Here is a 27644-nt window from a genome sequence, read left to right as displayed (position 1 = left end):
CTGAAAAACTATTACTTTTGTAACATACCTTTGTGTTTTCCTTACTGTTTCTTGTAACCTAAACATAAGGCTGGGGAGGACCCACCCACTTTTTGTGCTGATGGTTTCTCAGGGTTTCAAGCACAGTGCAATAGGATCTCTGACATATAAATGCCTAAACACCAGTTATATGCCAAATAGGTAGACTAGGATCTTGCCCATTTGTTCTGTTCATTATAAAGCAAATATCCCTAAATACTACACGTGGTAATAACAGTTCTGGAATAAGTTGCACAGTCATAAAATAAACTGAGGAGCCTTGGGACAGGATACATTTTATCATATAGCCCTGCAGTTTGTTTATACACCTTTGGCTGCCCTACATTCTGCCTATTAATTTCTCTCACAATTAAGATCACAAATTCTTGAGTAGCTTCAAATACCTACCATTTTTAAGCCACCTTTGTTTCCTCCCATAACTATTCCCATGATGTTTACTTAATTAATCTTACCTTCATTAATGAGAGTTTAATATGATAATTAAAATGTATAAAAACGGCAGACTATCTGGTATGTTATGAACTTCTTATCTTATTTTTTAATTTTACTATAAACGATAGAAGCAGAAACTAGCCTGTTCAAGGTATCCAGTCAAGGGAAGAGCAGTAAGTAGAACTGGCTCCTTTATGGGAGGGAGTTTGTGTGGAAGCTTCAGATTCCAGTATTTTTCTGGTAGCCTAGAAAGACAGAAACTAAGTGCTTTCAAGACACAAAGTATATTAAATAATTCAAAGTTAAAATAAAATTAATAACTTTACCTCATAAACTTCTGCAGTTTTTCTTCACTTTCAAAAATATACAGTTTATCTCGATATGCCACAGCATACCCAGTATTGCCAGGTACCAAGGCTTCATATCTAAAAAGACAGAAAAGAACTCAAAAGATGATTCATAGGCAATTTTTGTCACAATAGACAAGAAGCCTATATAGATCCCCTCCTCAAAAAGCTATCAAACCATGGGTGCAAGCACTCCCCCACCATTCATCCACTGCCAGACATGCTGGCCTGGGTACTCACTACCAGTGAGGCACAACACTTAAACGCCTAGAAGGTGACCATTCTACCTGGAAAGCTAAGGCAGTGTATTTTTGGACATTTCTGAACCATGACAATTGTGGAATGGTTAGGTTATTATGTGCATTCACCCCTTTTGTGTCCCACCTGTTTGGCTTCAAGAATGGGACCTAATGGAGCATCAACTACAGCTCACAGTGGTGACCTTCAGTGGTGATCCACTGGCTCCCTTACTTCATCCTGGCCAGCAGAAATACTGAATACCACACCCATGGTAACAGGGAATGGATACTCAGGTCATGGACAGGCACTGTATTTGTAGCACTAAATATGCCCTTATAGTGCTGCAAAAAAGGAATGTACAGCCGTTCAATTTGTGTACAGCCATACAGCTGTTGTAGCACTACACAGCTGCTGAACATGCTACAAAATAGTAATGCTTTCAAAGAGGACCGTCTCTGTTTTGTGTCTACTGCCTGTACAGTTACAAGTAGTACTCCCTCACAAGGAAGAGGGAGGAAGAGTGACTGGCTTCTTGACAGCACACCCAGTGGACAGCTGCCAGGGAGCCCTGGGGCACTTGTATACATGACGTCATTAACATGTACATGTGACAAAAATGTCACTTTGTGTAGATTAATGGCATCAGTGTACACGTGCAAGACTTTTGGGGGGTTTAAATGATTTTGCATCATTGCAAACTAAACTACATCTGGATGTAGTTTAGTTTGCAACTTTGCAAATTGCAACAATGCAGCTGTCAGCTCGCCTCCCAGCCATGGGAGGGTGGGGCAGGCTCCACTGAAAAAAAGGATTGGCCCCTTGCCACTTCTGCCTTTAGCAGGCAGAAGCAGCGAGGGGCCTGATCCTTTTCTTCTTTTCCAGAGGAACCTGTCCATGGCTAGGGGGCAAACTGCCAGTGGGCTAAGTGGCCCCTGAGCTTTGGGGAGCCCCTGTCCTTCCCTCTGCAGTGGCAGCACCCGCCAAGGCCACTGGGGCAGGTTGCAAGTGGGCCGGATGCTGCACCAGCTTGGAGGCCCAGCTGGATTCAACTCTTCCCTAAGCCTGCTGGGGCTTCCAGCAACACTGCTGCCTTCCTACTGCCTGGGACCACCCAGGAATTGGCTGGCTTGCTCCTGGGGCAGTGTGGGGAGGTGGCAGAAAGGGGCCTGGATGTACTGGTGGCCGGAGAATACAGCAGGGATGGTGCCCGGGGCACTGGAAGTCTGGGTGGGCTTGGGGATGCTGAGGCTCAGTGGGCTTCCAGTGCCCTGTGTACCATCCCCACCACCTTCTCCAGCTGCCAGCACACCCAGCCATCCTACTGCTGCCTCCCCATGCTGTCCCAGGGGCAAGCCAGCCCATTCCCAGGTGGTCCCAGGTGGCAGGAAGGTGGCAGGGACAGTTTACCGGGCGCTGGAAGCTCTGGCAGGCTCAGGGAAGAGCTGGATCTGCCTGGGTGCTGCCTCCGAGCTGGGTCAGCACCAGGACCACTAGCAGCCTCCCTGGGTAGCCCTGGAGGATGCTGCCACCATGATAGGAAGGACAGAGGCCCCCTGCAGCTCTGCTCAGCCCTCTGGCAGCTCACCCCCCAGCCATGGACTGGCTCCAGCTTCTACAGAAAATACAAAAGAATTGGGTCCCTCACCATAACTTGATGCATGCTGTTCACTGACAGCCTTCTCTGTCCAGCAGGGGGGAGGGCAGCGTAGTCAGTCATGGTGCTCCCCTTAGTTGGCTATTGTTCAGCTTCAAGAATGGGAGCTAATGGAGCATTAACTATAGCTAATGCAAGAGTGTTTTAAATTCTACTCCAGAAGAAAAAGGGAACAGTCAGGACCCACTGCTCAGCCACCCACATACTGTACAAGAAAAGGAGTGGAGCAGACACATCAGTTGCTCCTTGAAGATGTCAGAAAGGACAAGGGGCAGAAATGGACTGGAACCCTAAAAATAGAAACAGGAGTTTTGACTTTTTTAGGGAATGAAAACCTGGCTGGATTTAGACCACTTCTTGCTTTCTGCAACTTGTTCAAATTCCAGGTTTATAACAAACCCCACAGCAGTACTGGATTCAAAAGATAATTTCACAAATTTTTGCAAAGCCCAATGTACGCTGTTGCAATTTTTATTCCTGTTTCAAATGGAATAGTGTTTCTTTTTTTTTAAATACAAGGTACCTAGGTTTTTCATAGAAATGCTAAGAAATGTTAAGATTTACCTCTGTTTTCCATCTAAGTAAGTGACTGGACAGTATCCTTGCATTTCTGCACTCTTAGGGAATAAGGCTTTTACGTCTGCCATAGTCAGTTTCTTTGGGAGCATATTTCGTGGTGGAAGAGGATTAGGTGCTAATAGCGGCACATACACCTCTGGTGTATTTAAGAATTTCTGTAATGTGAGAAATTAAACCTTTGTAAGATGGGAGAAATATAAAGTAATAATTTTATACATGCTACATAGGAAGTGGCTTGTTTCATACACATTTGCTACTTGTTCCTTTATTTCCCTGCATCACAAAGTGCTGGGACAGTGAGGAAAGCCATTATTCCTTCAACCCACCTTCATCTAGGCTATCTTTCCCATTGTATAAATTAAAAAGGAGTGGGGGAAGAAGATACATGCTTTGAAATGGAAGACCTGAAATATTTTAGTTTATAAGTGTATGTTTGTTCAGAAGAATTTTGCTTTGACAAGATTCTCTTCCACTACATTTTAACTCAAGAACTGATAGAAGTACACAGAACAATGATTAGAATACCATAAGAAAACAATCAGCCTAATTCAAATAAAGAGTTAATTTCTGTACAGAATATACATAGACTCATAGTAGCAAACCATGCAATTTTCCAGGCTAACAGTGTATTTTCTTTATTCAGAGGCACTTACGTCCAATTCCTTCTGGGAAGCCATTTTGTAGTAGTGTCCTCGAAATTCTGCAGCAAACTGTAATGAGGAGGTTACAGAGCAGTCAACCAGTTCACCCTTTTCTGCAAGGCTAACAGGACAGTACTGCCCAAACTCTCCCAGCCGAGACTGCAGCTCTTGTGTTGTAATACACAAATCAGCAATATTGGCTGCTTTTCCTGTGAATAATAATAATGATAATTATTTTGTAGTATTTAAACATTTTCCACTTACAATTTTATGATCTTTATAGTCATGATAAAAAAATAACAATTCTATTCAATGTTTAGAATGAGAAACAAGCAGTCTTTATGAAAATTAGATTATTAAAATTACATTGTAAAACATTTTGCTGATTTATTTTGGTAACCATTTCTCTGGCAAACACTTAAAAAAACAATAAATGCTAATGATATGGGATACTCGCCGTGCTTAATTAATCTGCTTCACTGGGATAGTTTTGCACTGGTGGTGTATTGTTTCATTTCTTTGTGTTACAAAAGAAAGAGTTCAATTGTAATTTGAAGGTTTTGCAGGGATACATTTGAGTTTAGGATGGGATACAAACTTTCATTTATTCATCCTAGTCTTATAAATACAAGGTTTAACTAAATTGATTGTTACATAAAATATTATATAATACTCTACCTTAAGTTATATTTTAAAAGGCCTGATGCTCAAATTATATTTGAAAAAAATCCTAAATACCATTTGGGATGTGATATACGTTTACAAGAAGGGCACTGACCTGGAAACTTTAATAGGGATAGAAAAAGAAACATTATCATCTGTTTTCCCTCCAGGCAGGGCCAGCCCATCTTATACTGCGAAACTTGCAGCCGCAAGGGGGCCCACAGCTTAGGGGCCCCCTGCATCTGGCCACTCACCATCCTCCACCCCCGGCTGCCGCCAACTTCTTTGAGGCAAGGGGCCCCACAACTATTTCTTGCAGAGGGCCCCCAAAAATTGTGGGCTGGCTCTTTCTCCAGAAATAATCTGACTCAGACTGGACCACCCTCAAACATGCTGATAAATTCAATGGTGGTGTTGTCTCACATAAAAACTTAAATGGAGATTATTCCAGGTTATGTCAAGACTGAATTTGATCCCCAAAGAAAATTTCAACTAACTATTACTTGCAAGTTTAACCTTAATTCTGAATTTTCTGCATTTATAAATATATATATCTTTTTTTAAAACTAGTCTACAAAACTGAGCTTCTGTTCAAGGCTCTAAATGTCTTTTGTGCCTGACAGAGGTCTGCTTCATTATCTGATCAGCATCCTGTAACAGGAGCCTCTGGAAGGCAGGCTAACTAGGGTCAACAGGCTCTTACAAGAGTTTCTTAAAGGTACAGCTCTCTGAATCTCCCTTCCCCAACCAAACATAACAACAATTACATATCAACATTAACATAACACAGAGTTTCAAAATACATATAAATAATAGGGCTGTGTGAAGCTTCGATCCCTGATTCGATTCGGTGGAGATTTGGTGGCTGAATCTTTGAATCCGAATTGAATCAGGAGACCCTTTAATCTCTTTGAATCGAAGTGAAACCCTCCAAATCAATTCAGAGATATTCAGACATAGACACAGCTTTAAATGTTTTTTCTACATACCTTTAGGTAGCAGGCAGCTCATGAATGCTGTGATGCTGGGGCAGATGGAGTATCCCACAGAAGTGCAGGGGGCTCCCCAGTGTGCTTGGCAGCAAACCTGGAAGTGGACTAGAAGCACTTCCAGTCCACTTCCAGGTCCACTGGACAGCACGCAGGAGGGCCCCTCTGTGCTCCCCCAGATCAGCAACTGGCGCCTCCTGGGTCTGGTGGGGGGGGCACCCAGGGTCCCCCTGTGGCTGATTGCTGAGCTGGGGAGGTGCAGGGGGGGCCTCCCGTCCACCTCCAACAGACCTGGAAGTGGACTTCAGGTCCACTTCCGGGTTCATCACCGAGCATTCGGGGGCCCCCCCACACTCCATCCACCCCAGCATCGCAGTGTTCACGAGCCACACTGGTACATCAAGGTACGTAGAAAAAACATTTAAAGCTGTGTCTATGTCCGAATTGCTGATTCTCCGAATCAGTATCAAATCTTCAGATTTGGATTCGGCCAAATCAAATCGAGAACAGTGATCCGAATCAATGAATCAAATCACTGTCCCGAATTCAGGCTGAATCTGAATCCAAATCGAATAGGGACCATTTTGCACACCCCTAATAAATAACTCATTAACTAACAATGTATCTTGAACAATTCATTTTTAACATGATCTGTGCTGTTGCATAGGACCTGCATGTGGATCTTTCCTCAAGGACACCAATGTCTCAGGGCAACTGTAATGCCATTTATTCTAATTGTATTGTGTCTTGGGGCTCAGCTCTCTCAGCTTGCCCTAGTTATTGCCTGCCTGTGACTTATCTCTAGCAAAATGAATGACTTAGTGCTACTTTTCTTTTTCCCTTTTGGTGTTGAAGAAGGTGTTGGTTATTTCTATGAAGTGCATGCACAACTGAGGTGACAACTTCATATAATCATGGGACTACCTCTTGTGATATTCCTGTTATCTGTGAACATTATTTTCCATCAGCTTCATTATAATTAAGCAGTGGAAGTTCCTGCTACCCCAAGCTATGTCAAAGTTTTGTTTAGCCTTAAGTTTTATTTTGATTTACTCAACAGGTGTGAGGTAACCCATTTTGCAGTAGCATCACTAGGTTGGGGATGACCAGGGCACCAGTCCTGGCAGCCAACTTGGCAGAGGGAGGGATACAAAAATAGCAGCCATTACACTGCTTCCTTGGCTGCCTCTACCAGTAGCCCAGGTGCAGCTCCTGTCCTATGTGCTACCATCACCCAGGGTGCAAAACTTCCCAGTTATACCTCTGCCACTTTCTGATATAACACATTTGTAGTGTAGGCAAGCTCATTCACAGACCATGCAGAACTGACTGCTTTTTGTTTCTTTTTACAGGTACCATTTTCTTATAAGAATTGTATTATTGCTAAGTGACTGAAATGTCCTCAATTTAGATTATTTTTTGGCTGAGAATTAATTTAGTGATCCATTTGGAGCAAGTTAATCTGATTCCTTGAATTACAATTTCTTAGGATCATATGAAAGTAGGGCTGGAAGGGACCTCACAAGGTCACCTAGTCCAGGCCTCTGCTCAAGACAGGATCATCCCTGACTAAACTATCTCAGCCAAGTGTCTGGCTAACCTGCTTTTGAAAACTTCCAAGGATGGAGATTCCATAGTTTCCCTAGGTAACTGGTTCCAATGCTTGACAGCCCTCATAGTCAGAAAGTTCCTCCTAATCTCCAACCTAAATTTCCCCTGCTGAATCCATTGCAGGCCATTGCTCCTAGTCATGACCCCTACAGTCACAGAGAAAAGCCCATCGCCATCCTCTCTATAATCACCCTTCTTCAGGCATTTAAAGATTGTTATCAAGTCCCCTCTCAATCTTTTCCAGACTAAATAACCCTAGTCTTTTCAGCCTTTGCTCATAAATAGGGATCCACCAAAATCGATGCGGCAGGTGGGTGACTTTGTGGGCTGATTGCAGCGCTGGCCATTTTTGTGGGCATCTTAGACAGACAAGTACAATTTTTAAACATAAAATATTCTCTTTTACCTTCTCTTATTCTTTCCAGATATATCTGGATCTGCCTAATAATAATTTGAACTTCCTTGACTATTTTGTTCCAGATCCACCATTTACTTTGTGATGCATCAACCACAGACCAGTTCTGATGTTCCTTTTCATAATAAGTCTTAACCGCATCTATTTGCTGTCTGTAGCAAGAGTTCCGAATAGCTAGAATCTGTGCGCTGTCATGGGCAGGATATGGCAGTCTAAAGACAATAAAAATAATATTTATATCAGAGGATTGGAGAGTATACATATATATATAGATAGATGTATGTATGTATGTATGTAACTATTTGCTGATTCTGATCTGTATATTTTAGAGGTTATTTTAATAGTATTTTTAAAAATTCTGCTTATGAAATACAACTTTGTTATTAAGAATGACACTGCCAAAAGGACAGGAAAAAATCCACTATTCTTATTAATTTTGAGGAGCCAAATGGGTATCCAGGAACAAAGCAAATTATGCTATATTTATTTTCTGACTGTAGTACTCGTATTTTGAAAATAACTTAGAATGTGTTAGCACATTTATTGACATATTGTAACAATATACCTTTAAATTCTAGTGCATATACCAAAGCTTGAGACACTTAGAAGACAGAAGGATCAATTGTTTATTTGAAGGTTAAACTGGTAGACTTAATGTAATACTACCACAGATTTTTGCTTGGAGATAAGTAGCCATCATCTTTGAATATGTTTTAGTAGAATGCAAGCTCTGAACTCAGGAAATACGTATCTATCTACAGTTTATGACACACATATATATAAAGCTAGTTCAAATAATGTAAATTATCTCAAACTGGAATGTTATATAAAACTCTCAGAACAATTTTAACTAGAACCTAACTAGAGGCATTGCAGTGGTGATCCTTCATGGTCATGGATAATTATGGCTCTCTAGTTGGGTAAAATAAGGTGGGACAGCCTATGTTTAGGGCACCTTTTCCAGCTCCCTCCCCATGTGGGGTGAGCAGAGGGGATCCCAAAAAGGACTGTTCAGTCGCGATCACAGCTATCGAATCACCCTCCTGTCCTATTCCAAGGGTGACGCAACCAACATATGACTGCTACCTGTGTTTGGATCTGTGACTAGGGACTCCCGGCCATCACTTCATCTGTCCCCATTGCCACTCATCCACTACTACAGGGTGTTGTAGAGGTCAGGATATTAGTGATTAGTTATTGTGGTAGATGTTGGGTCCCGGGGGGGAAGCCTACTTTTTTATGTGAGAAAGCTGTTGTGTATTGGCAACCACATGGATCTTGGTGGAGAAGAAACCTGTGTCTAGTGGCAAGAAGATCCAAGATGATTTGGGTTACTTGTCCATTGCTGCCTTCATCTGCCTTTGCAGCTATTGAGAAGTATGCCTTCTGCATCTGCTGCTCCACCTTTGAAGTCTTTATATTCTGTTGGACTGCTCTTTGTCTGATACCTCATCTTTAACCACGCTGCCATGGGTGACACTACCAGTACTACAAGACCTCTAACAGTGTTGCTGTTAGGGTCATTGATACACGCAAGACTCTCCACCCCATCAAGGTGGCAGTCCATGGAGAGGGAAAAGTATGAATACCTAGTCTAAACTGTAGCATTATAAAGGCTCTTAATTCAAACAGTGCAAAAAAGCTTATATTAGCTTTTTTTAAACCATAAGATATATCCCCAGGCAGTACTACCTTTTATTATTTACTGGGGTTGTACATTTGAATTGTATAAATAAGCCTAGAAAATATAATTACTTTGAAATGAAAGATGTAATTTCTAAAGTAAAGTCTTGAAAAAGATAGTGCTACATGATTTTCTTGTGATGCAAATGGAGTTTCAACTTTCACTTTACAAGCAGTGTAGTCATTGCTTGATGAGCAAATGAAAATTCAACAATGTTATAAGCAATCTGGAAATTCTTATAAACATTTCACCTAATGTGGGCATGGTTTTTATACAATTTAATTTTAGGTTGAGTGTTCTGTTTTCTTGGTGCCCTGTCCAGGTATTAACTACTTTCTGCTGTTAATCAAAAAGCAGACTGACAGGCTTTAAGTCTGAATATTTATCTCATCAAAAAAGAAAAGAAGTGAAGGAGAAGTTTTCACTGAAAGGCTTAGATAAGTAATTTATGCATTGAACTTTGGAAAAATAAAATATATGTTACTCCTGTCCTTTAAAAAGTCCTACATTCATTTCATTTGCTGCAGTGCATGTGTATATGCTGACCCGGCTGGCTTCAGTAAGGGCCTGTCTGCTGGCTAGCCCCTCATTGAAGTTCCTTTGTGCCCCAGCCAGCCCCTTTGCAGAACATGGAGCCAGGGGGAGCAGCTACAAGCTGGCAGGCTCACCCCCAGGGCCCTCTGCCAGCCGGGGCTGCTCCAACTGGGTTTCATATGCTGCTCATGAATAATCAGCTCCAGAGTTAATTGCTCCCATGTGCACATGCAAAAGGTGTGCCCAGGAGCAAAAACCTATGGAGCAATAAGCTCCAGAGTTTATTCACATGCACTAATTGCATGTGTAGACACACCCACTGAAACCTAGATAGATACTTTGAGAGAAAGGACAAGATTTACATGGATAAAAACATTGCTTGCAATGAGCATCACTACCCAGGAGTTCTTTCCTTATCCTGTAATGCTCTTCTAAACACCTCCTTTGCATCCATTTGTAGCTCAAAGATTTTCACTGGAATTATTCTCATTGATTCCAATAGGTTCACTTGCTTTCTTGTTACAGGATACCCATCAATAACAACTCTGTATAAAACCAAAACATAAAAAACCCTGTTAGTTTCTAATTAACCATTATAAATTAACAGTTCATATATACAACGTAATTTTAACAAGAACAAAAACAAACTGAAAGACCTCGTCCTGCTTTCCATGATGTACAAACTTCTAAAAAACAATCCCCGACTCTCAGAGTTTATTTAAAAATAAAAGTAGGTGTAACAAGTAGTAAGGCAGGAGTGGAGGGATTAGGCCAAGAAGAAAGGTGATAGGAACATGTAGTAACACAGACTGGTAGTGTGTACAACTCAATGGTGGAATGTCCTAAAAATGGTGTAGTCTTAAGTTATAAGACATCTGTCACATAACTGTTTTTGCTATCTGCAGTCTCCACTGGCCACCTACATTACTGATTCGCAACCACAATGCTGTGACACCCTGGGGTGCCTTGCTCTTTGACGTGTGAGGAGATACACTTGAGCAGCTATGTGCAGGCTCAGGTCTGTCCCTGTCCCTATCAACCCGCCACCTCCACTGCCCACTTTGCAGTCACAGGTTCCTCTGCCTCTGCAAGGAAGTGTAAGTACTCTAATATGTACATTAGTTTTTGAAAGTGAGTGCCACTTATTTCACAAAAGTTACGAAAGAGTGCTTCAAATCTAATGAGGAATGCCTCAAGCCCCAAAAGGCTGTGAACTACTGATATACGTACTTATTGACATGAATACAGACTGGCTAGTAAGAGATAATATTTAAGGTACTTCCTAATATCTTACTTAATGGTTTGCCTAATCCATACTGAAGAAGAAATACAGTTGTCACATGTTAGAGAATATTGGTGTAAGACCTACCAAAACAACATTCCAACAGCTACATTAAAACGGACCAGTTGACAGACACCTGTTCTCAAAGATTAAAACTGAATTTCAAAGATTAGTTTGGAATGTCATTTCCTGGGAGAATTTCCCTTCTACAGGAAAGAAGGTAGCAGAAGCTAATGAGAAATGATGAAGTAACAGGGTGCTGTTACAGGTTACCTTTCAACTATTTTAAATCTGTGCAATGTTAGGCAGTGTTAAAGTTAGAATAGTTTCAGAGCAATTGCAGGTTAAGGTTTAATGCCATCTGTCCTGTACAACTGTGACTTGCTCTTCCTCACTTCCAGGTGCCTCTGGGATTTGTAGTCTACAATTGCAGCCAGCAGTAAATTTCAGTAAGTTTAGCAGCAGGGCAGTTCTGTACTTGGGGAAGGTTGGTTTAACCCCCCACCCTGGCCCCAGATGGGCTTTGCCTGGGGGGGCAGTCCCTGCCTCCCCCCACAACCCTTCTCTGTTGGAACAGACACCACAGCCCAGCTCAGGGCTGGAAAGCATGCTGGGATGCTGAGGGACTGTGATTTAACTTGAGCCAGGAAGGGCTCTGGGACAGAAGTTTCATAAGTCAGTTTGACCCAAATCAGTTAAGTCTGATACTACATTCAACCAGGTTTATTTTAAACCAGTTTAAGCCATTTTGAAACTGGTTTATGTGTACTGAGCTTCTGTTCTGTTACAGGTTTAAACCTGTTTCTGATGACTTAATCCAATTTATGTGCAACTTCTGTCCCTAGCCCTGGAGTCCCTGGAGCTGGCAGTATGATACCATGTAGGCTAGGGCCATTCTCACTGGGGTTGTATGTTGGCTTGAGGTCAGTACCACCCCCCTAAGCAGTAGAGCTTGGGAGGGTGGCAAGTTTTTTTAGAGCTAGAGAGGCTGAAATCTGTGCATCCTGGAGTACTGGATGACTGCAAATTACTCACTTTATTTCCATAGAGAAGACTAACAAAAGCTTAAGCTAGGTAGTACTGTTCAAATATAACCCTCACCCAAAGTGGCATAACTTTAAGATGCTTAGGGGGTACTTAGAATGGTTTAACACCCTTTAATCAATGAACACTCCTGTTTTAAGTGCCTTTAGAATGGTTTAAAGGCTACTCCAAGATGCTTTTTAGTTCTGACCAGCTTGGTGGGTGGTTCCATGCTGGAATGACCCCCAAAAAAGCCCCAGAAAATGAAGCCCCAGGAAATGAAAGTTCCATAAGAAATAAGGGATGAAAGAAAAGCAGTTTCCTGCTGCTTCTAAATAAACTTTAAACACTAAAATATTAAGAGCAACACCTACAACAGCAATATTAATAACAACAGCAACAATATAGTAGAGTGCTATGAAGTTCTTAACTGGTGGTCTGTACTGCCAAAGAGAAAGGGACAAGTCTTAACTGCTTCAGGTATTTGCTATAAGAGAACATATTCAGTTTACATTGGAAAATACTGTCCTTTTGGTTGAATGAGTTATTTTAAGAAAATGTGAAATATTAAGAGGAGGAAAACTGAATATTAGGCCTGTACGAGTAGGCAGCTATTCAATCCGGCTTCAGATCCGTCCACTTCAGATGCCAGCAATCCGATCCAGAGCTCTGGACCGGGCTCCCGCTGCTGACAGGCAAAACTTGTGAGATGGGTGCTTGTGCAACTGTCTGTCTCGGGGCAGTCGATTGTATTGATTATTTCCTCTGCTTAGTTTGTGGTTTTGTAGGTGTTAATCATTGCTCATTAACTTGTTAACACCTACAAAACCACAGACTAAGGAGAGGAAATAATCAATACAGACAATCAACTACCCCAAGACAGAGACAGTCAGTTGCATGAGCACCCATGTCATGAGTTTTGCCTGTCAGCAGCTACAGGTGCAGGGGCCCAGAACCCAGAAGCCCTGCACCAATCTCCTTGACAGCTGGCAGGCTTCCTGGCAGCAGCAGGGGCCACCATCCCTGCAGCTTTCACACTGCTGCACTTCAACACATGAAGTGTCACCCATGATACGAGTTTTGCTTGTCCACAACTTGGGGTGCAGTTCCCCCCAAACCCTTGCACCGATCTTCTTGAAACATGGCAGGGTTTGTGGCCTGAACAGGGGTCACCACCTCTGCAGTTTTCAGCCCGCTGCGCCTTAACACACACAGGGTCATCCATGTCATGAGTTTTGCCTGTCAGCAGCTTGAGGTGCAGTTTCCCCCAAGCCCCTGTACCTATCACCTTGAAACTCAGCAGGCTTCATGGCCTCAGCAGGGATGACTACCCCTGCAGTTTTCACCCCCCTGTGGTGTGACACATACATGTGACATGAGTTTTGCTTTCAGGAATTTGGGGTGCAGTTCCCCCAAACCCCTGCACCTATTTTCTTGAAACTTGGCAGGCTTTGTGGCCTCACCAGGGGCCAGCAACCCTGCAGTTTTCACTCCACTGTGGCTTAACACATACACGTGACATGAGTTTTGCTTTCAAGAATTTGGGGTGCAGTTCCCCCTGGCCCCTGCACCAATCTTCTTGAAACTTGGCAGACTTTGTGGTCTCAGCAGGGGCTACCATTCCTGCCAGTTTTATCCAAATCAGACAAAAACCAACAAAGTTATAGATATTTAATTGATTCCCCATTATACCCTATGGCCAGATCTCCAAGGTGGCTCCAAAGCTCTTCCAAAGCAGTTCAGAAGCTCTGAACTGCTTTGGAAAGCCTAAAGAAGCCAGCACTTCAATCCAGACATGCTGCATCGGACACCGAAGTGTCCAAAGTTTCTCTGGATCCGAAGCATGGTCCAAAGCCTTGCACAGCCCTACTGAATATGTTTGCTTGAAAACTGGAAAATCCTAACTGAGAACTTTTCTTGAATGCTCATGTGAAGAGCCTAACTTGTGCCTCAAAATGGGGAGGGCCAAAGTATAACTTTGTCATGAAATCCTTCAGTCCTGTTGAAGAGGTTTAGAGAAACAGCTTGTTTCATTGTGGCCATGTGCACATCTCTGATTATCAGAGAAATATTATATCTAACTGAAAAAAGAAAGAAACCTCTTACCCAGCAGTTGTACACACATGATCCATCAGAGCCACTTCTAGAGCATGGACAGCCAGTTCATCAGGTGCAGTCAGTCCTTTATGGAGATGCCATTTTAACATAAGTGCCAACTCACTTTCTGGCTGATTGGTTAACACTAGACGTATAGCATCTCCTATAGATAGTCTCATTAACCCATAGATACTTGCAAATTTCTTGGCAACTGCAAAACATTTTGATATTAGACTTAACTTTCACCTGGGCTATAATGCAACCTAATAGTTCTGTTCACAGGATGTTCAGATGGCATAAAATTATGATTTTCATAATTTTGGATAAACACAGTATATTACTGGTAGAGAGCCAGGACAGGTTTTCCTGGGCTGCAGCATGGTGTTTCAGAAATACTACATTAGGTAGGAAATAAAAAAATGAGGAAGGGCTCACTAGGACAGCAGTAGACACATATAATCTTACTCTTGGGAAAAGATTAAAAATTAAAATGGAAAGTTATGTAAATAAGTATTTGATTTTTTCTTTTAATTGTACTAGTAATGCAAAGCAGGTATAAACCCAGTTTTGACTAGTAAAGCTGCTAGAGTGGACAGGTGAATCTGTCCCTATACCTTTAAAAGAGCAATAAAAAATTAATATAAAGAGGAGGATTAAAATCATTACACTTAAACAGGACTTTCCAACAGACAGCTCCTTGGAAAGGTTTTCTCTAGCTGTTTCTATTTAGACTTATGCCCATGTATGTAATGGGTAGTATCTAATTAGTAGGGACCTACCTAATTTGCAGGGACTGCCCCCAATTTTGTGGGCAGAATGTGGGCCCTGGTAGCCATTTCATGGGTAGAGTGTGGTGGGCCTCCCCATACCTCTGGCTGAGGGGCCCCATTGGCTCATCCCTCACTGCTGATTCGCTGCAGAGACGGCCTGTCGTATGGTCCCACCTCTCGCCACTGATTAGCGGAGAGAGGTGGGGCCACATGATAGGCAGTCCTTGCTGTGAATCAGTGGTGAGGGGTGGGGATGGTAGCCATTTTGCCGGCAGCCCTTCGAGCAGGCAGTCTCCCTCCACCCTCCTTCCCCACTCTAGTGAGCTGCCACAGTGCTCAGTAAGTTTTTTTTCCCTGCGGATTTTGTGGATTCTGCGGATTTCAAGGGCATTGCTTGGATTTTGCAGGCAATGCCTGATTTCCCGGAATCCGCAAAATCATGAATTCGGTAGGGCCCTACTAATTAGACATGACAGATTATGTTGTTGCTCGATAGACAAGGGATAGAACATATATATGTAAATCAGAAAACTGGAACTGAGGCATAGAGAGATTAAGTAACCTTCAAAGTCATTTAACACACAATGTCTTAGGCATCACGATGTAGGGTTGGCAAATGAAATGCAGCATCCTAGGCACAGTACTAATGACAGCCAGACTAGCAATGTGAATAATTAATTTATGACTTCTAACTAAAGTAGTTATGGCAGATATAACCTCAATAATCAGAAAAACTTTTAGAAAGTGCTGGAACCTACCTGTGGTCTTTCCAGATTTTGGAGGGCCTACAATTGCAATCTTAACTGGCACAGATGGTTTAGGTTTTGGCTGACGGATATACTTGATGGGATTTTTCATAAATTTGTCTTTATTTTCTCTACTTGTAAAGAAATAAATATATTGCCGATGGATGACCGGAAAGATTGGAGTTTCTTGGTTTTGGAAAGGCTTGATTACATCTCCTTCACTTAGCTGCAATATATACAAACAAAAAGTTAATTACCAATAATTTTGTTTAGCATAGGTTTCTCTTCTATCATACAACAGTGGTTTCATGGCCAGATGGTGGTATGGTGCTGCTTACTGATAGTAAAGAGACAAACACCTCTGAAAAATGGACCTTGATTGCATAAACCTCAAACAGAACCCCTTCTGTGAATGAAAGTAACTTTCAAGCCCATAGAAAGCAATGGAAATAATTGACATGAAGCAACATCCTACTGAAAGGGAAGTAAAGCAGGGCACAGGATGGAAAAAGGGGACTATGCCAAATTATTGGTAAGTAATTTTTCTTTTTAAGATGTCTCTCTCTCCTATCAATCATCCTATGAAAATGGAGTTAGGAACAGATAGTGAATGGAGCAAGCAGTAAGTACCTCCTTGAGGTCATGGTACAAACAGTGCACTAAAGACAAAAAAGCAGCCTGTGAAACAGCCAGCCTCAGCCAATGAGGACAAGGCCACCTAGCCATTTTACATATCCTGAAAATGAATGCTGCTTTGCATTATCTATGCAGGGGAAAACTACCAACTCAAGTTATCTGTTATGAGAATGCAACCAAAACCTACCCAGCAATAGTAGTTTTAGTATCAGCAATACCCTTGTTGTAACATTCAAAATAGGAAGAAGTACTCTGAGACTTTCTACATCTTGAAATGAGAACTACAAACCTAATATAAAACCTATGAAACATAATTCACAGCATGCCTGATATCTACTCAGTGCAGTCTCTGTGCCTAGGAAGAACACAATGTATTGACATAGAGGAAAAATAGTAGGCTGGTTTGGATAGACTCTGATAATTACCTTGGGAACAAGTACAAAGAGAGACTGAAAAAAATCTTTCCAGAAGAAAATAAGGAGAATTAGATAGTCAAAAAGAGTTACCAAGAAAGTGTGATGGGATAATCTGTTCTCTCTGAAGCTGATGGTATAGGCAGTTAGCCAGAAATAAAAAGCACTACTGGGCACTGGTTAATGAGCCTAAAGATATAATGGAGTAATGGTGGTGTTACAAGTTACCTTTGTACCATTTTAAAGGCACTTAAAACAGGAACATCTGTATATTAAAGGGTATTAAACTGTGCTAAGCACACTCTAAGCATCTTAAAGTTATGCTGCTTTGGGCAAAAGTTTTCTTTGAGCCGTTCTACCCAGCCTGAACCAGTCTGCTCCGTGGAGATAAAGCAACCGATCTGCAGTCATCCAGCATCCCAGGATGCACAGCTCCCAGCCCTTCTACCACTGACAACCTTTCCACCCTCCCAAGCTCTACTGCCTAGTGAGTGGTAATGGCCTCAAGCCAACCAGTGGGTATGACCTCAGCCCATGCTGGCTCCAAGACCCCGGAAGACCATACCCAGGCACCTGGGCCAGAAGCCAGGCATGCAGCCCTCCCCTCAGAGGCCTAAGCCTTTGTCCCACATCTGGGAAGTATCTTAAGCCAGGAGAATTAGGGGGGCATGGCTTCCCTTCCCAGCCTCCTGCATTCTGGTCAGGGTGGGGGAGGGGAGGAAAGGGCTACCTAACACTAGGCATGGCAGGGGCATGGAGCTGTGGGAGGCAGGCTTCTCTGGGCTCCATACTTTCACTGTGCTTAACCCCCGGTCAAGTAGAGAAGTTGCTGTACAGCTGAATAAGCAGTGAAGCAAATCTAAAAGTTGGGGCAGGACACAGATGGCAGCCCAGGGAGGTTTCCAGGTCTATGAGTGTTTCTACCAGTGAAGTTCACTAATTATACAGATTTGAAGGGAAAAGCAGACAACTGTCATTGGAGAAGGGTCACATTGTTCAGGCTCTCATATTGTTTAGTCAAAAGTATACCTGAACTTAACAGAACATCGAACAACCACAGTTAAGGGATGGTAGTTCATGTAGCCAGTGGAGAGATGTGGCTAACATTATGTCTAACTGTCTTTGACTTCACAGTTTGAATAACCAGGAACCTATTTACAACTGGGTAAATTGATGGCAGCTTTCAGCATAACTTCAAAACAGGGCTCAAACTTGTGTCTCAGGAGTAGTAGAAAGACACCATAACCTTCCTGCCACCTCACCTTGGGCCTATCCTCACCTTGACACCATAACCTTCCTGCCACCTCACCTAGGTACCACACCTCATTTTGATGCTTGGACAAGACTGGACACACAGGCATCTCTATGAGATGTAATATTCATAACACTGGACCAGCTGATTACTGGTACTTTCGGCTGAGTCCCCTGATTCAGGGCAGTGTTCCAGCTGGCGCTGGGAGCTCTGCCTTCTGCGTTCCTCCCTCCCCCTCTTAAACTGTAACACACGTTTCTTTATTCTTTTTTTCATTCTTATCTTTGAATGACAGTGAAAGAAAATGAAGGAATGGAAAGAGGGGGCAGGTAGAAAAAAGATTAAAAGAGCAAAGCAAACAATTTTAGTGCAGAAGAGGCAAAGGAAACTGACGGTGGGTGTGCTGGCTGCATGATGTAAGCAGGGGCAGTGTTTCAGAATTCTTTGCCTTCTTCCTTCCAGAAGGTGGTACCATAACACTGACTCTCCAGGAACCTCTTATTGTAGAGTGTGATGACAGAAGTACAACATAACACTTTTCTTAAACTTCAGAATCTTATCCTGGTGTGGATAAGGGTGAAGGACATCATTTTTAATTCTCTGAAATAAGGGATAGCATTAATAAAAACAGAATCGATCTGGACCAAAATCTATCTCAGGGAAGGATTATAAAGGTGGTTCAATTGAGATACTGTTATGTGTCTGCTATGTATCCAAAGTCAGAGTTGGATATAAATAGAGATCTCTTTAATATTATTCAAAAGAAATGATATTGGGATTCATGTAATTGTGGGAGAGTACCTTCCAAGATAATAATTTGTGAATAAATGCTACTAATAATGGTAAAGTCCAGTTATTCTTGGATGCCACAGATTTCTTTATCAACTAGTCACTGAACCAACAAGAGAAGGTCCTTTTCTGGATATTGCCTTCAGTAAGTAAGTAAGGACACTGTAGAGGAACTGGTCACAGAAAATAACTCCTGATCAAGTGAGTTTATTCAGTTTGAATGAAATGGAAAGATAAATAGAACCAGGTTTCTAAATCAAGCTAATCAATCAATCAATCAATCATTTGATTAACTTGCTAATTTAATTGCAATTGATGAAGCTAATCAGTGACATCAAGTTGTCTTGAAGTCAGCGACTGAAACGGTGGTGGCTCAGAATTATGATAAAGGTGCAAAAAACTGCCTAGAATTTGCATCCCAAACAAGGTTAGAAAAAGTTGTAGGTAAGGGCTCTTGAACTAAATGGATGAATAACCACCACAAAAAGGTATTAGGAGTAAGCAGAGAACCTGCAAGGCACAGGAAAAGGGATTGATCAACAAGGAAAACTTTATTTTGGAAGTAAGAAAGTGTAGGAATAAAGTGACAGTTGCGTTACACCTTGGAAAGGAAGGTAAAGCAAATAGTAAATGGTTCATTTAGCTCTGTAAAGGAGCAGAATTAAGAAAAGAGCACTTTGTGTGTCTTATGAGCATATCAAAATAAAAATACTACATCCAAAGCAGGAACAAAACTCACACAGCTTAAGGCACTACATTCAAGGGTGGGAGAGTGGATAATCCCCATTTCAGAATACTGAAAAAATTGTCAATGGAGCTGCAAGTCTATATAAGACTGTTTAATAAATCTTCAAATTGGGGGTGGGACTATATGAATGGAAAACAGGAAACACTGTATTTGTATGGGGGAAGGGGTAGGGAAGTGATCTGCTTAATTATCATGCTATTCAAGGCTTTAGGACTAATTTTGAAGAAAAGAATAATAATAGAAATGAAGGTAAAATGAAAAATAGATATATTTACAAAAGGTAAATTCTGCCAGAATAACCTTGATATCTTTCGTTGACATGTAATTCGTTTTCTAGATTGGCAAATCATTTGATAGGATGCCACATGGGAAATTATTAGTCATGCTGGAGAAGTTGGGGACAAGAATTGTATGAACCTGGCTAAAGGGGAGATTAAAAAGTGTTAGGCTGAAAGAGAAAGTATCTTGTTAGGGGAGAGTAACTAATGGAGTACTAATCTGATTTAATGTTTTTATTAATGACCTCAGCCAGAAAAAAAAGGACTGTATTAATGAAATATGCTGATGACACAAAGTTGGGAGACATTAATATTGGGAAGAACTGGAATATCGTGGCTAAACTGAATAATGTTAAAGACTAGAGTAATAGAAGTAGGATGCTATTTAATAATACAGAACACAGATAATTGACAGGGAAAACATTCTGCTACAGAAGGAAAAGATAGAGGGGGAGAAAGAGCTGGGTGCATTAGCGCATCATAGGAAAACTATTAACCTTAATAGTCTATTTTGATGTAGCCATGAAAGGCAAATTTGATGCTATAATGTATCAGCTGAGGCATTTTCATTACAGATATTAAATATGAATGCCATCATGCAAGGCATGGGTAAGATCTCATTTAAAATTCTTGTGTGCAGTTCTGGTCACTGGTGTTCAAGAAAGATGAACTCAGAATGGAAGTCAAACTAAGCTGATCACGGGAACAGACAGGGCTTATTAGGTAAGACACTAAAAGAACTTGGCCTGTTTAGCCTAGGAAAAGCAAAGCAGAAGGGCAATGTAGTTGTGGTCCATAAATACATCAGCTGTGTCAACATCAGAGACAGACACGAGCTATGTAAGCTGAGGAGTAATATTGTCTTAAAAATCTATGGATATAAACTGGCCATGAATAAATTTAAGCCAGAAGTTAGAAGATTCTTAATCATGAGAAGTGAGCTTCTAGATTGGCCTTCCAAAAGAGGTAGTGGTGAAAACCTAATTAAGTTTAAGATGAAGCCTGATAAATTTTAAAACATGATTGCATAATGAGGAGATGATACCTGCTGGCCCCTTCCTTTCCTATGTCCCTAAAAGCTGAAGTTATATTTTCTCTTTGTTACTTGCTCTCTGTTTTAGCTTTGACAACACTTTCAGGTAGTCAACAATCTCTGCTCAACTGCAAAATTCTTCCTCCAGCAAGTATATGTTTCTCCTCTTCCTCCTTCAGGAATTTCCTTTTTGTTGTTTTCTCTTCAATGGACTTTTTTTGGCTCAGCTCTGCTCCTGACATTTACTCAGTCACAAATCAAGGAATATTTCTCAGATTCCAAATATACACCTGCTAATACACTACTTCAGCCACCCACTACTTCAAAACCAAAGAGTTTTCTATGGGTCCTGGCTGTTTCAATAAGACTAGTTTTAGGAATGTTTTGTTTATTATTTCATATTTCCTAAGTTCAGAATATTTTGTATCTCCCTTTGGCTCAGATCCGCCTTTATTTGTGCTCACTCATAAACCTCCTCCCACATTATCAGTTCTCTAATAAACTTACCAAAGAGCATTAATCATATCTTAAAATATAAAACTAAGAAGATAAATTCTTGCTATTAATAGTATTGGCTATTTAGAAAAAAATAGTTCATGATCTGTTTTTCATAACACTTATTCTTAGCTATATTAAATAAAGAACAGCATATTTTGGTTGCTGAAAGTGTAACTTAGCCAGTTAGGTACATTACCTTGACTGGGTCCCACTGACCAAAACAACTTGGATGTTTATAGGAAAGAACCAGCATCTTGCGTGCAAGTGGCAGACTGATTGGGTAACATTTCTCAAAAATGCTTTCACGATGTTCCAGCAGATGCTTCACCTTGTTATAAATTTGGTAACGTACGATGTGAGGCTTTCGTCCTCCACTGATGGTGATTTGGGGTATTAACAATCTTTCAAGTTCTTCCTGATTTACCGGTAATTGAAACAGAACATATGATAATGCTACCGGGAGTCACATGTTATGAGAATGGGTGATATGCACAATAACATCCAGGGCTGTTACATTCAGCGTTAGATTTATCCATTTACAATCAGTGATATTGAACTAAATTCCTTGGTTACTGCACCTCAACCTCACCTGATCAATGGCTGACCCCTAAGTAGTTAATATTTTATGTAGGTTAGCATCATTATATATATAAATTAAATAAGAAAACTGTATAGTTTGCATTGACATTAAAGAATCCACTTCCATTCAGGTAAATTAAAAAATGACTTATCAAAACCAACAAAATGACATTTTCTCTTTTACCTTTCCCCATTTATGGCTTAATTACTTATGTATAAAATATTGCTGCCCATTATCCATTGATCCATACTGAGGTTTTGAAGCAAGTTAGTGTCTGTTGTAAAGAACTGAGAGAGTCTGGTGTCGTGGTTTTAGAACATATGAACATAAGAGATGCCATCTTGGGTCAGACCACAGGTCTATTTAGCCCAGTATTTTATATCACACAGTGGCTAAGGGGGAGAGGATTTATGCAGGGCCTTTCTGGAGTGATCTGTCCCTTGCCCCTCTCCTTACAACTTAAGACATTTAGGACCTAGGAAAGAGTGACTTCAAAGCCACTCTTCCAAAACACTAACAGAAAATCTTTGGGCAAAAACAGTGATCTTTCCCTTGTAACAGGTTCCTTCCTGAAGTGGAAGGAGTATTAAGAAGTTATTCTTAACTCACCTGAATTTTAATCTTTCAGATGATAATAGACTGAAACTTGAATATGGCAGCAATGGTTATAATAATCGTTATAGTAATAGGTTGAATTTTGGTTACGTCTATACTGATAGGATTGACCCTCAGGTCATTTTTAAGTACTTATGCTGACTATCTAAGTCAGGGGTGGATAAAATACAGGCCGAAGGCTGGATCCAGTCTGTGGGCACCCACCAATTAATTGTACACCACCCTGCCTGTGCACTTCACTCCCACTCTTTTGCACAGGAGGGCACAGGTTTGGCCAGCATGCACTGCTGCAGTGGCCAGGGGACCTGCTCAGCTTTCCCGGCCTCCAGCAGCTCCTCCTCTTGCCCCTGTTGCAGTGCTCACTCCAGGCACCAGGCAGGGAAGGGGCAGCAGCAACAGCAGGTGGGTGGGTGGTGGGAACTGCAGCTGGATGGGAGCATGGAGCATGGGGACTGGGGTTGGGGGGAGCGTGGAGCCCAGGGCATGTACCCAGGGGGACTGGGAGTGTGGAGCTCAGGTGGGCAGGATTTGGGTGTGTGGCATTTGTGGGGTGTGAGGGAGGATGGGGGTGTGTGGGGACCCCCCCCACTTGCCCCCATGGTGCACAGCCCCCACTGCCAACTGCAGCAGCAGGCATGGGCCCTTGAGATATTCATGGCCTGTGCAAGCACAGCCACCCAGCAGCATGCAGCTCCAGCCAGTTCCAGGAGCTGCATGTGGTAGTAAGGAGCAGAGCCAAGCCGGCCTGCCTCTATCACGCAGGGGCTCCCTGCGGGTCACATGCAACTCCCAGCACTCACACACCACTGGGGGGAAGCTCTGCAAGATGGAACCAGCTGCCTTCCCTGCTCTCTGCTTCCATGCACAGGTCCTGGGACTCTGGTGGAAGTGGAGGGGAGCCCTGCCCCCTGCATGTGGTGGCAGGGAGCAGGCAAGGCAGCCGGGTCTATCATGCAGGGCTTTCCTCTGGTGGCGCACGAGTACCGGGAGCTGCGTGTGACCTACAGGGAGCCCTCATAATAGAAGCGGGCTGGCCTGGCTCTACTACATACCCCCACAAGCAGGTCCTGGAACTGGCTGGAGCTTCACACTACCATGCAGCAGTGCCTGCACAGACCATGAACACTCCAAGGGCCCCTGCCTGCTGCTGCTGCTGGCTGTAGGGGCTGTGTGCCGGGGGGGTGGGGGGAGCCCCCATGCTCCCCCCACCACGTCTCACAAATGCCACACACCCATACCATGTCCATGCAACATTAGCACCGACCTAGTCACTGCTGCTGCTTCTCCCCACTGCCCACCTGCAACATGGCACAGCAGAAGCCCCCTCTGCTGAACCCTATGCCACCTGAGTGTCATGTGACATGGTGCAGACAGAGCTCCGCTTGGGCTGGATTCCAAAAACTCTGTGGGCTAGATCTGGCCCATGGGCCATAAATTGCCAACCCCTAATGTAGACACCAGTTGCACAGACTAAAAAGCATTATATTAATGGTTCATACGGCTCAGACTGGTTGAGTGCAATCTTAGGATCAACCCTGCTTATCAGTGTAGACGTACCTTTAGTGGTAAAGCTGTATTTAGAATTAGAATATTGTGCTAGGAAGTACCCGATCTAGTAATCGAGTAATGTGCAAAAGAACTGATATGTCAGTAGAAATGTTTAAATGTTTAAACATGCAGTAAATAATGTTTTCTTTAAATTTCAGTGCTTTCTGTTTCAATTATCTATGAAGACAGCCAGAAATCCAGTTGAAGCTACACTTTGGATTTTAACAACAGTATCTGAACTTTGTTTTTAACTTAGTCTTTACATAGATAAAGTTCCCAATTTATTGCAATTAGATTTGCCGGTGAAAAGAACATTAGGATTTTTCCCACCAGGAATTTTATCTGTATAAGGGTCTTAGGAATATCATATATTGATTTTGAAGCTAGAAGGTACTGTTATGATCCTTAGGGATCCAGGTTTCTGTTTCCCATGGAACAATGTGGAAAAATGCAGATTTTCCCCTTTAAAGGAGAGAAATGTGGGAAATTGCAGGTTTCCCCTTGCAGCACAGGAACCTCCACCTGGGACAGTGGGTGTGACAGGCGTCCCCATCTCCTTCCTCCAGTCTGTGTCAGGGCTAGACGTACTCCACCGCTCTCTGCACAACCTGCAGCTGCCACAGCTACAGCCACAGCGACAGCCACAGTTACAGTCACCGTGCTCCAGCCTGAGCAGGATGGAGACTGCCTGGAGCCCCTTGCACTTCTGCTGCCCACAGAATGGCCCAGGCCAGAGCTGCACTTGGCTTCAAGCTGCTGCTGTGGAGCACAGCACTGGTCCTCCCAGCCCCAGCCCCAGCCCCAGCCCCAGCCAGCAGTGTAGGGCAGCATGAGGTGCCCCAGCCACTGCCTGTGTTTTCACATAAGGTGTGCTGGATGCATCTCATGCTGTAGGCTGTTCCTGCCGTGCCCCTGCGGACCACCATCCTGTGAGTCTGCGCTGGGCAAGAGGCAGCTGGGGGCCCCCTTCTGATTTTCCATGATAAAAGTTCTGATTTTCCATGATAAAAAAACCAAAATCAAATGCCAAAATATATAGGTATTTAGAATGTATTTTATTATGATTGAGGCACTGGTAGGCTTCCAAACTACTTTAACATTGTAAATCTATCAATAAAGTATTGTGTTCAACTGATACTCATATATATAGTGGCGTTTCATTTAATTGCCCAAGTATGTGGATTTTGGGGTTTTTTAATCAGAGAATTTGGGATTTTTAAACAGAGAAAACCAGGATCCCTGATGATCATTTAGTCTGACCTCATGCATAAACTGGTTTATTAAGAGGAAATAAAGACATCAGATACTATAAAACTGAAATATGATAACTAAATTAAGTCAGCTTTACTAAATTGAAATAATGTCTTGTCTCATGTCATATTATAATTTAATAAATTAGATCATGAGTAACGTACCTGCACACCTTGTAAATTGTTACTATCTGCTTCATACTTCTCTGCAATTTCATTTTTCATACGCTCAACAGCATCATCTTCCTGCTCTTCTTCTTCTTCTTCTTCCCCTTCTTCTTTTGGGAACTCTTCCTCAAGAATAGCTTCAATATCTTTCTCCTCATCCTCATCATCACTGGCCTCTTCATCATCCTTATCTGTTAGATCCTAAAGTGCAAAATGTTCAACTATAGTGTAGAAGTAAAGACAAAGATTCTCTCCTCATCCCTCTCCCTCCCCTTTTTCTGACCATTGTTTAACTTCTAAACAGTTTGCTAAGATTGTTCCCAGAGTTGTTTAGATAGTGCTAAACAAATATAATCAAGGAAAGGACAGGATGGCACATTAGATACTAACTTGTTCAGAGATAATAAAAAGATAATAGAGGAAAAGTATCCTAAGACAGACCTTCATGGTTATGAAAAACTAAGTTTGCTTCTGTGAGCAATTTATTGTCAATGACAGCTTCCTGTTTTGGAGTGATTTGGATCTGAATCTTTTTCTTTGAGTCAAATTCTAATGACAAGAATTTATAGTAGCGACCCTCAAAAAAGATGTCTGATTTAACTGGTTACATTTTAATCTGTAAACCTGCTGAAATCAATGTGCAGTCTTACCAGTGAATATTTATTAAAGTTGAAACCGAAGCTTTTTTATACCTTGTTCATCCCCTCACTACCTGATATCATTTTATGTTGTTATACCTAATTATTTTGGAAGTGGGAAGAAATGCTTGCACAGATGGTTCACTGTTGAAAAAACAGTTTTGGAAAATGCTATCAATATCTTAAATTATAAGCTTTATAAATAATTATATTAATTAAATAAAATAAACTCCAGTGTGTTTTTATGGTAACAGAATTCTTAAAGATATCTAAAGGAAAAGCTCAGTAGAATTCAGACTAATATTTATAGAGCTGAATGAGTCTGCTCATGCTTAAAAGTTAATACATGATTAAGTACCTTGGTGCATTTGGGCTCATCCTTAGAAGTGATTTAAAATATAGTCATGAACACTACAGAGCACAATCTCTAATGTGTAGCACTGTTTCCAATATATATTAAAATGCCTTAAGTAAAGATAAGGTACCAGTGAAAAATAGATGTTTCTTGTAACTTGCTACATATTAGTCTAAACAAATAACTCTTAGATACTATGGTGATATACATTTAGATATTTCTAAATGCTGAGCAGTGTGTGTGTGTGTGTGTGTGTGTGTGTGTGTGGTGGGGGTGTGTTTGGACTCCCACCCATAGAAAGTAGGGCTGTGCAAAGATTCAGAGCAGGAAGGGGAGTTCTGTACTGAATATTTTGAGTATGTGCACTCCCAAAGAGGCTAGTCCATGTTGTGTTTGTCTCCTGTTGCTTCTGCTGTTTTGCTTAACAGCATTTATTTAAGCCTTTTGTTCATACAGTAAAGATGGTTGTCCTGTTTATCTGATCTCACTCAGACAGACAAAACCCTATAACATACAGAACTTGTATTTATATCTTGTTCATTCTACTTTCTTACCTCCTCTTTCTTTTTTGCTTGCTCTGCTAGAAGTTCTGCCCTTCTTTTAGCAATCTTCTCATCCTGTTAGCAAGGAAAGAAAAAGTAATAAAACAACAATACTTTGACTTCCTATTATGTCTCTCATCTGAAGATTTCAGTGGAGCTCACTTGTTTGATATGCTAATAAAAGGAACAAAATGTCAATAGTTTTGGACCAAATCTCTAAGGCTTACCTAATAAAAAAAATCTCATTTAGTTGCTATACATAGGTAAAAATGAATTAGAACTTCAACATTTCTTTCTCTGTATTTCTTATAGGTGGAGGTGGTAGCATTGATTAAGAGTTCATCCTGACCAACACTTTACATTATAAGACTTTTACTTTGAATTGTATATACTTTTGCAGATTTTATTTTCACCGTGTTGAAAAAAATCTTACAACCTCTATGCTGAGAAGTTGGAGCAACTCTACATTTTGAAGCTGAGTCTGAAATTTTGGCAAAAGGGGCAGCTGGCTATCTTGGATGTCAGGCGTGTGTCTTTTGCTGTTCTCATTTAAAA

General features: G+C 41.7%; 1 protein-coding gene across 1 annotated transcript in view; it reads right to left on the bottom strand.

Annotated features, from left to right (window-relative positions):
- AK9 (adenylate kinase 9) overlaps nucleotides 1-27644 on the bottom strand; it is a 237105-nt gene that overhangs the window by 6019 nt on the left and 203442 nt on the right. The window contains exons 28-37 of the mRNA XM_019520106.1: nucleotides 25552-25755; nucleotides 21590-21808; nucleotides 15759-15972; nucleotides 14240-14441; nucleotides 10227-10373; nucleotides 7602-7822; nucleotides 3945-4141; nucleotides 3277-3446; nucleotides 798-896; nucleotides 614-716 (exon numbers count right to left, since the gene is read on the bottom strand). Coding sequence (XP_019375651.1) covers nucleotides 614-716; nucleotides 798-896; nucleotides 3277-3446; nucleotides 3945-4141; nucleotides 7602-7822; nucleotides 10227-10373; nucleotides 14240-14441; nucleotides 15759-15972; nucleotides 21590-21808; nucleotides 25552-25755 — 1776 coding nt within the window. The remainder of the gene's footprint in view (nucleotides 1-613; nucleotides 717-797; nucleotides 897-3276; nucleotides 3447-3944; nucleotides 4142-7601; nucleotides 7823-10226; nucleotides 10374-14239; nucleotides 14442-15758; nucleotides 15973-21589; nucleotides 21809-25551; nucleotides 25756-27644) is intronic.

Source organism: Gavialis gangeticus, unplaced genomic scaffold (assembly GCF_001723915.1).
Source record: "Gavialis gangeticus isolate Ggan-Ray unplaced genomic scaffold, GavGan_comp1, whole genome shotgun sequence".
NCBI lineage: Eukaryota > Metazoa > Chordata > Crocodylia > Gavialidae > Gavialis > Gavialis gangeticus.
Note: the sequence above shows the minus strand (reverse complement) of the source record. Positions and strands in the feature narration are given on the sequence as shown.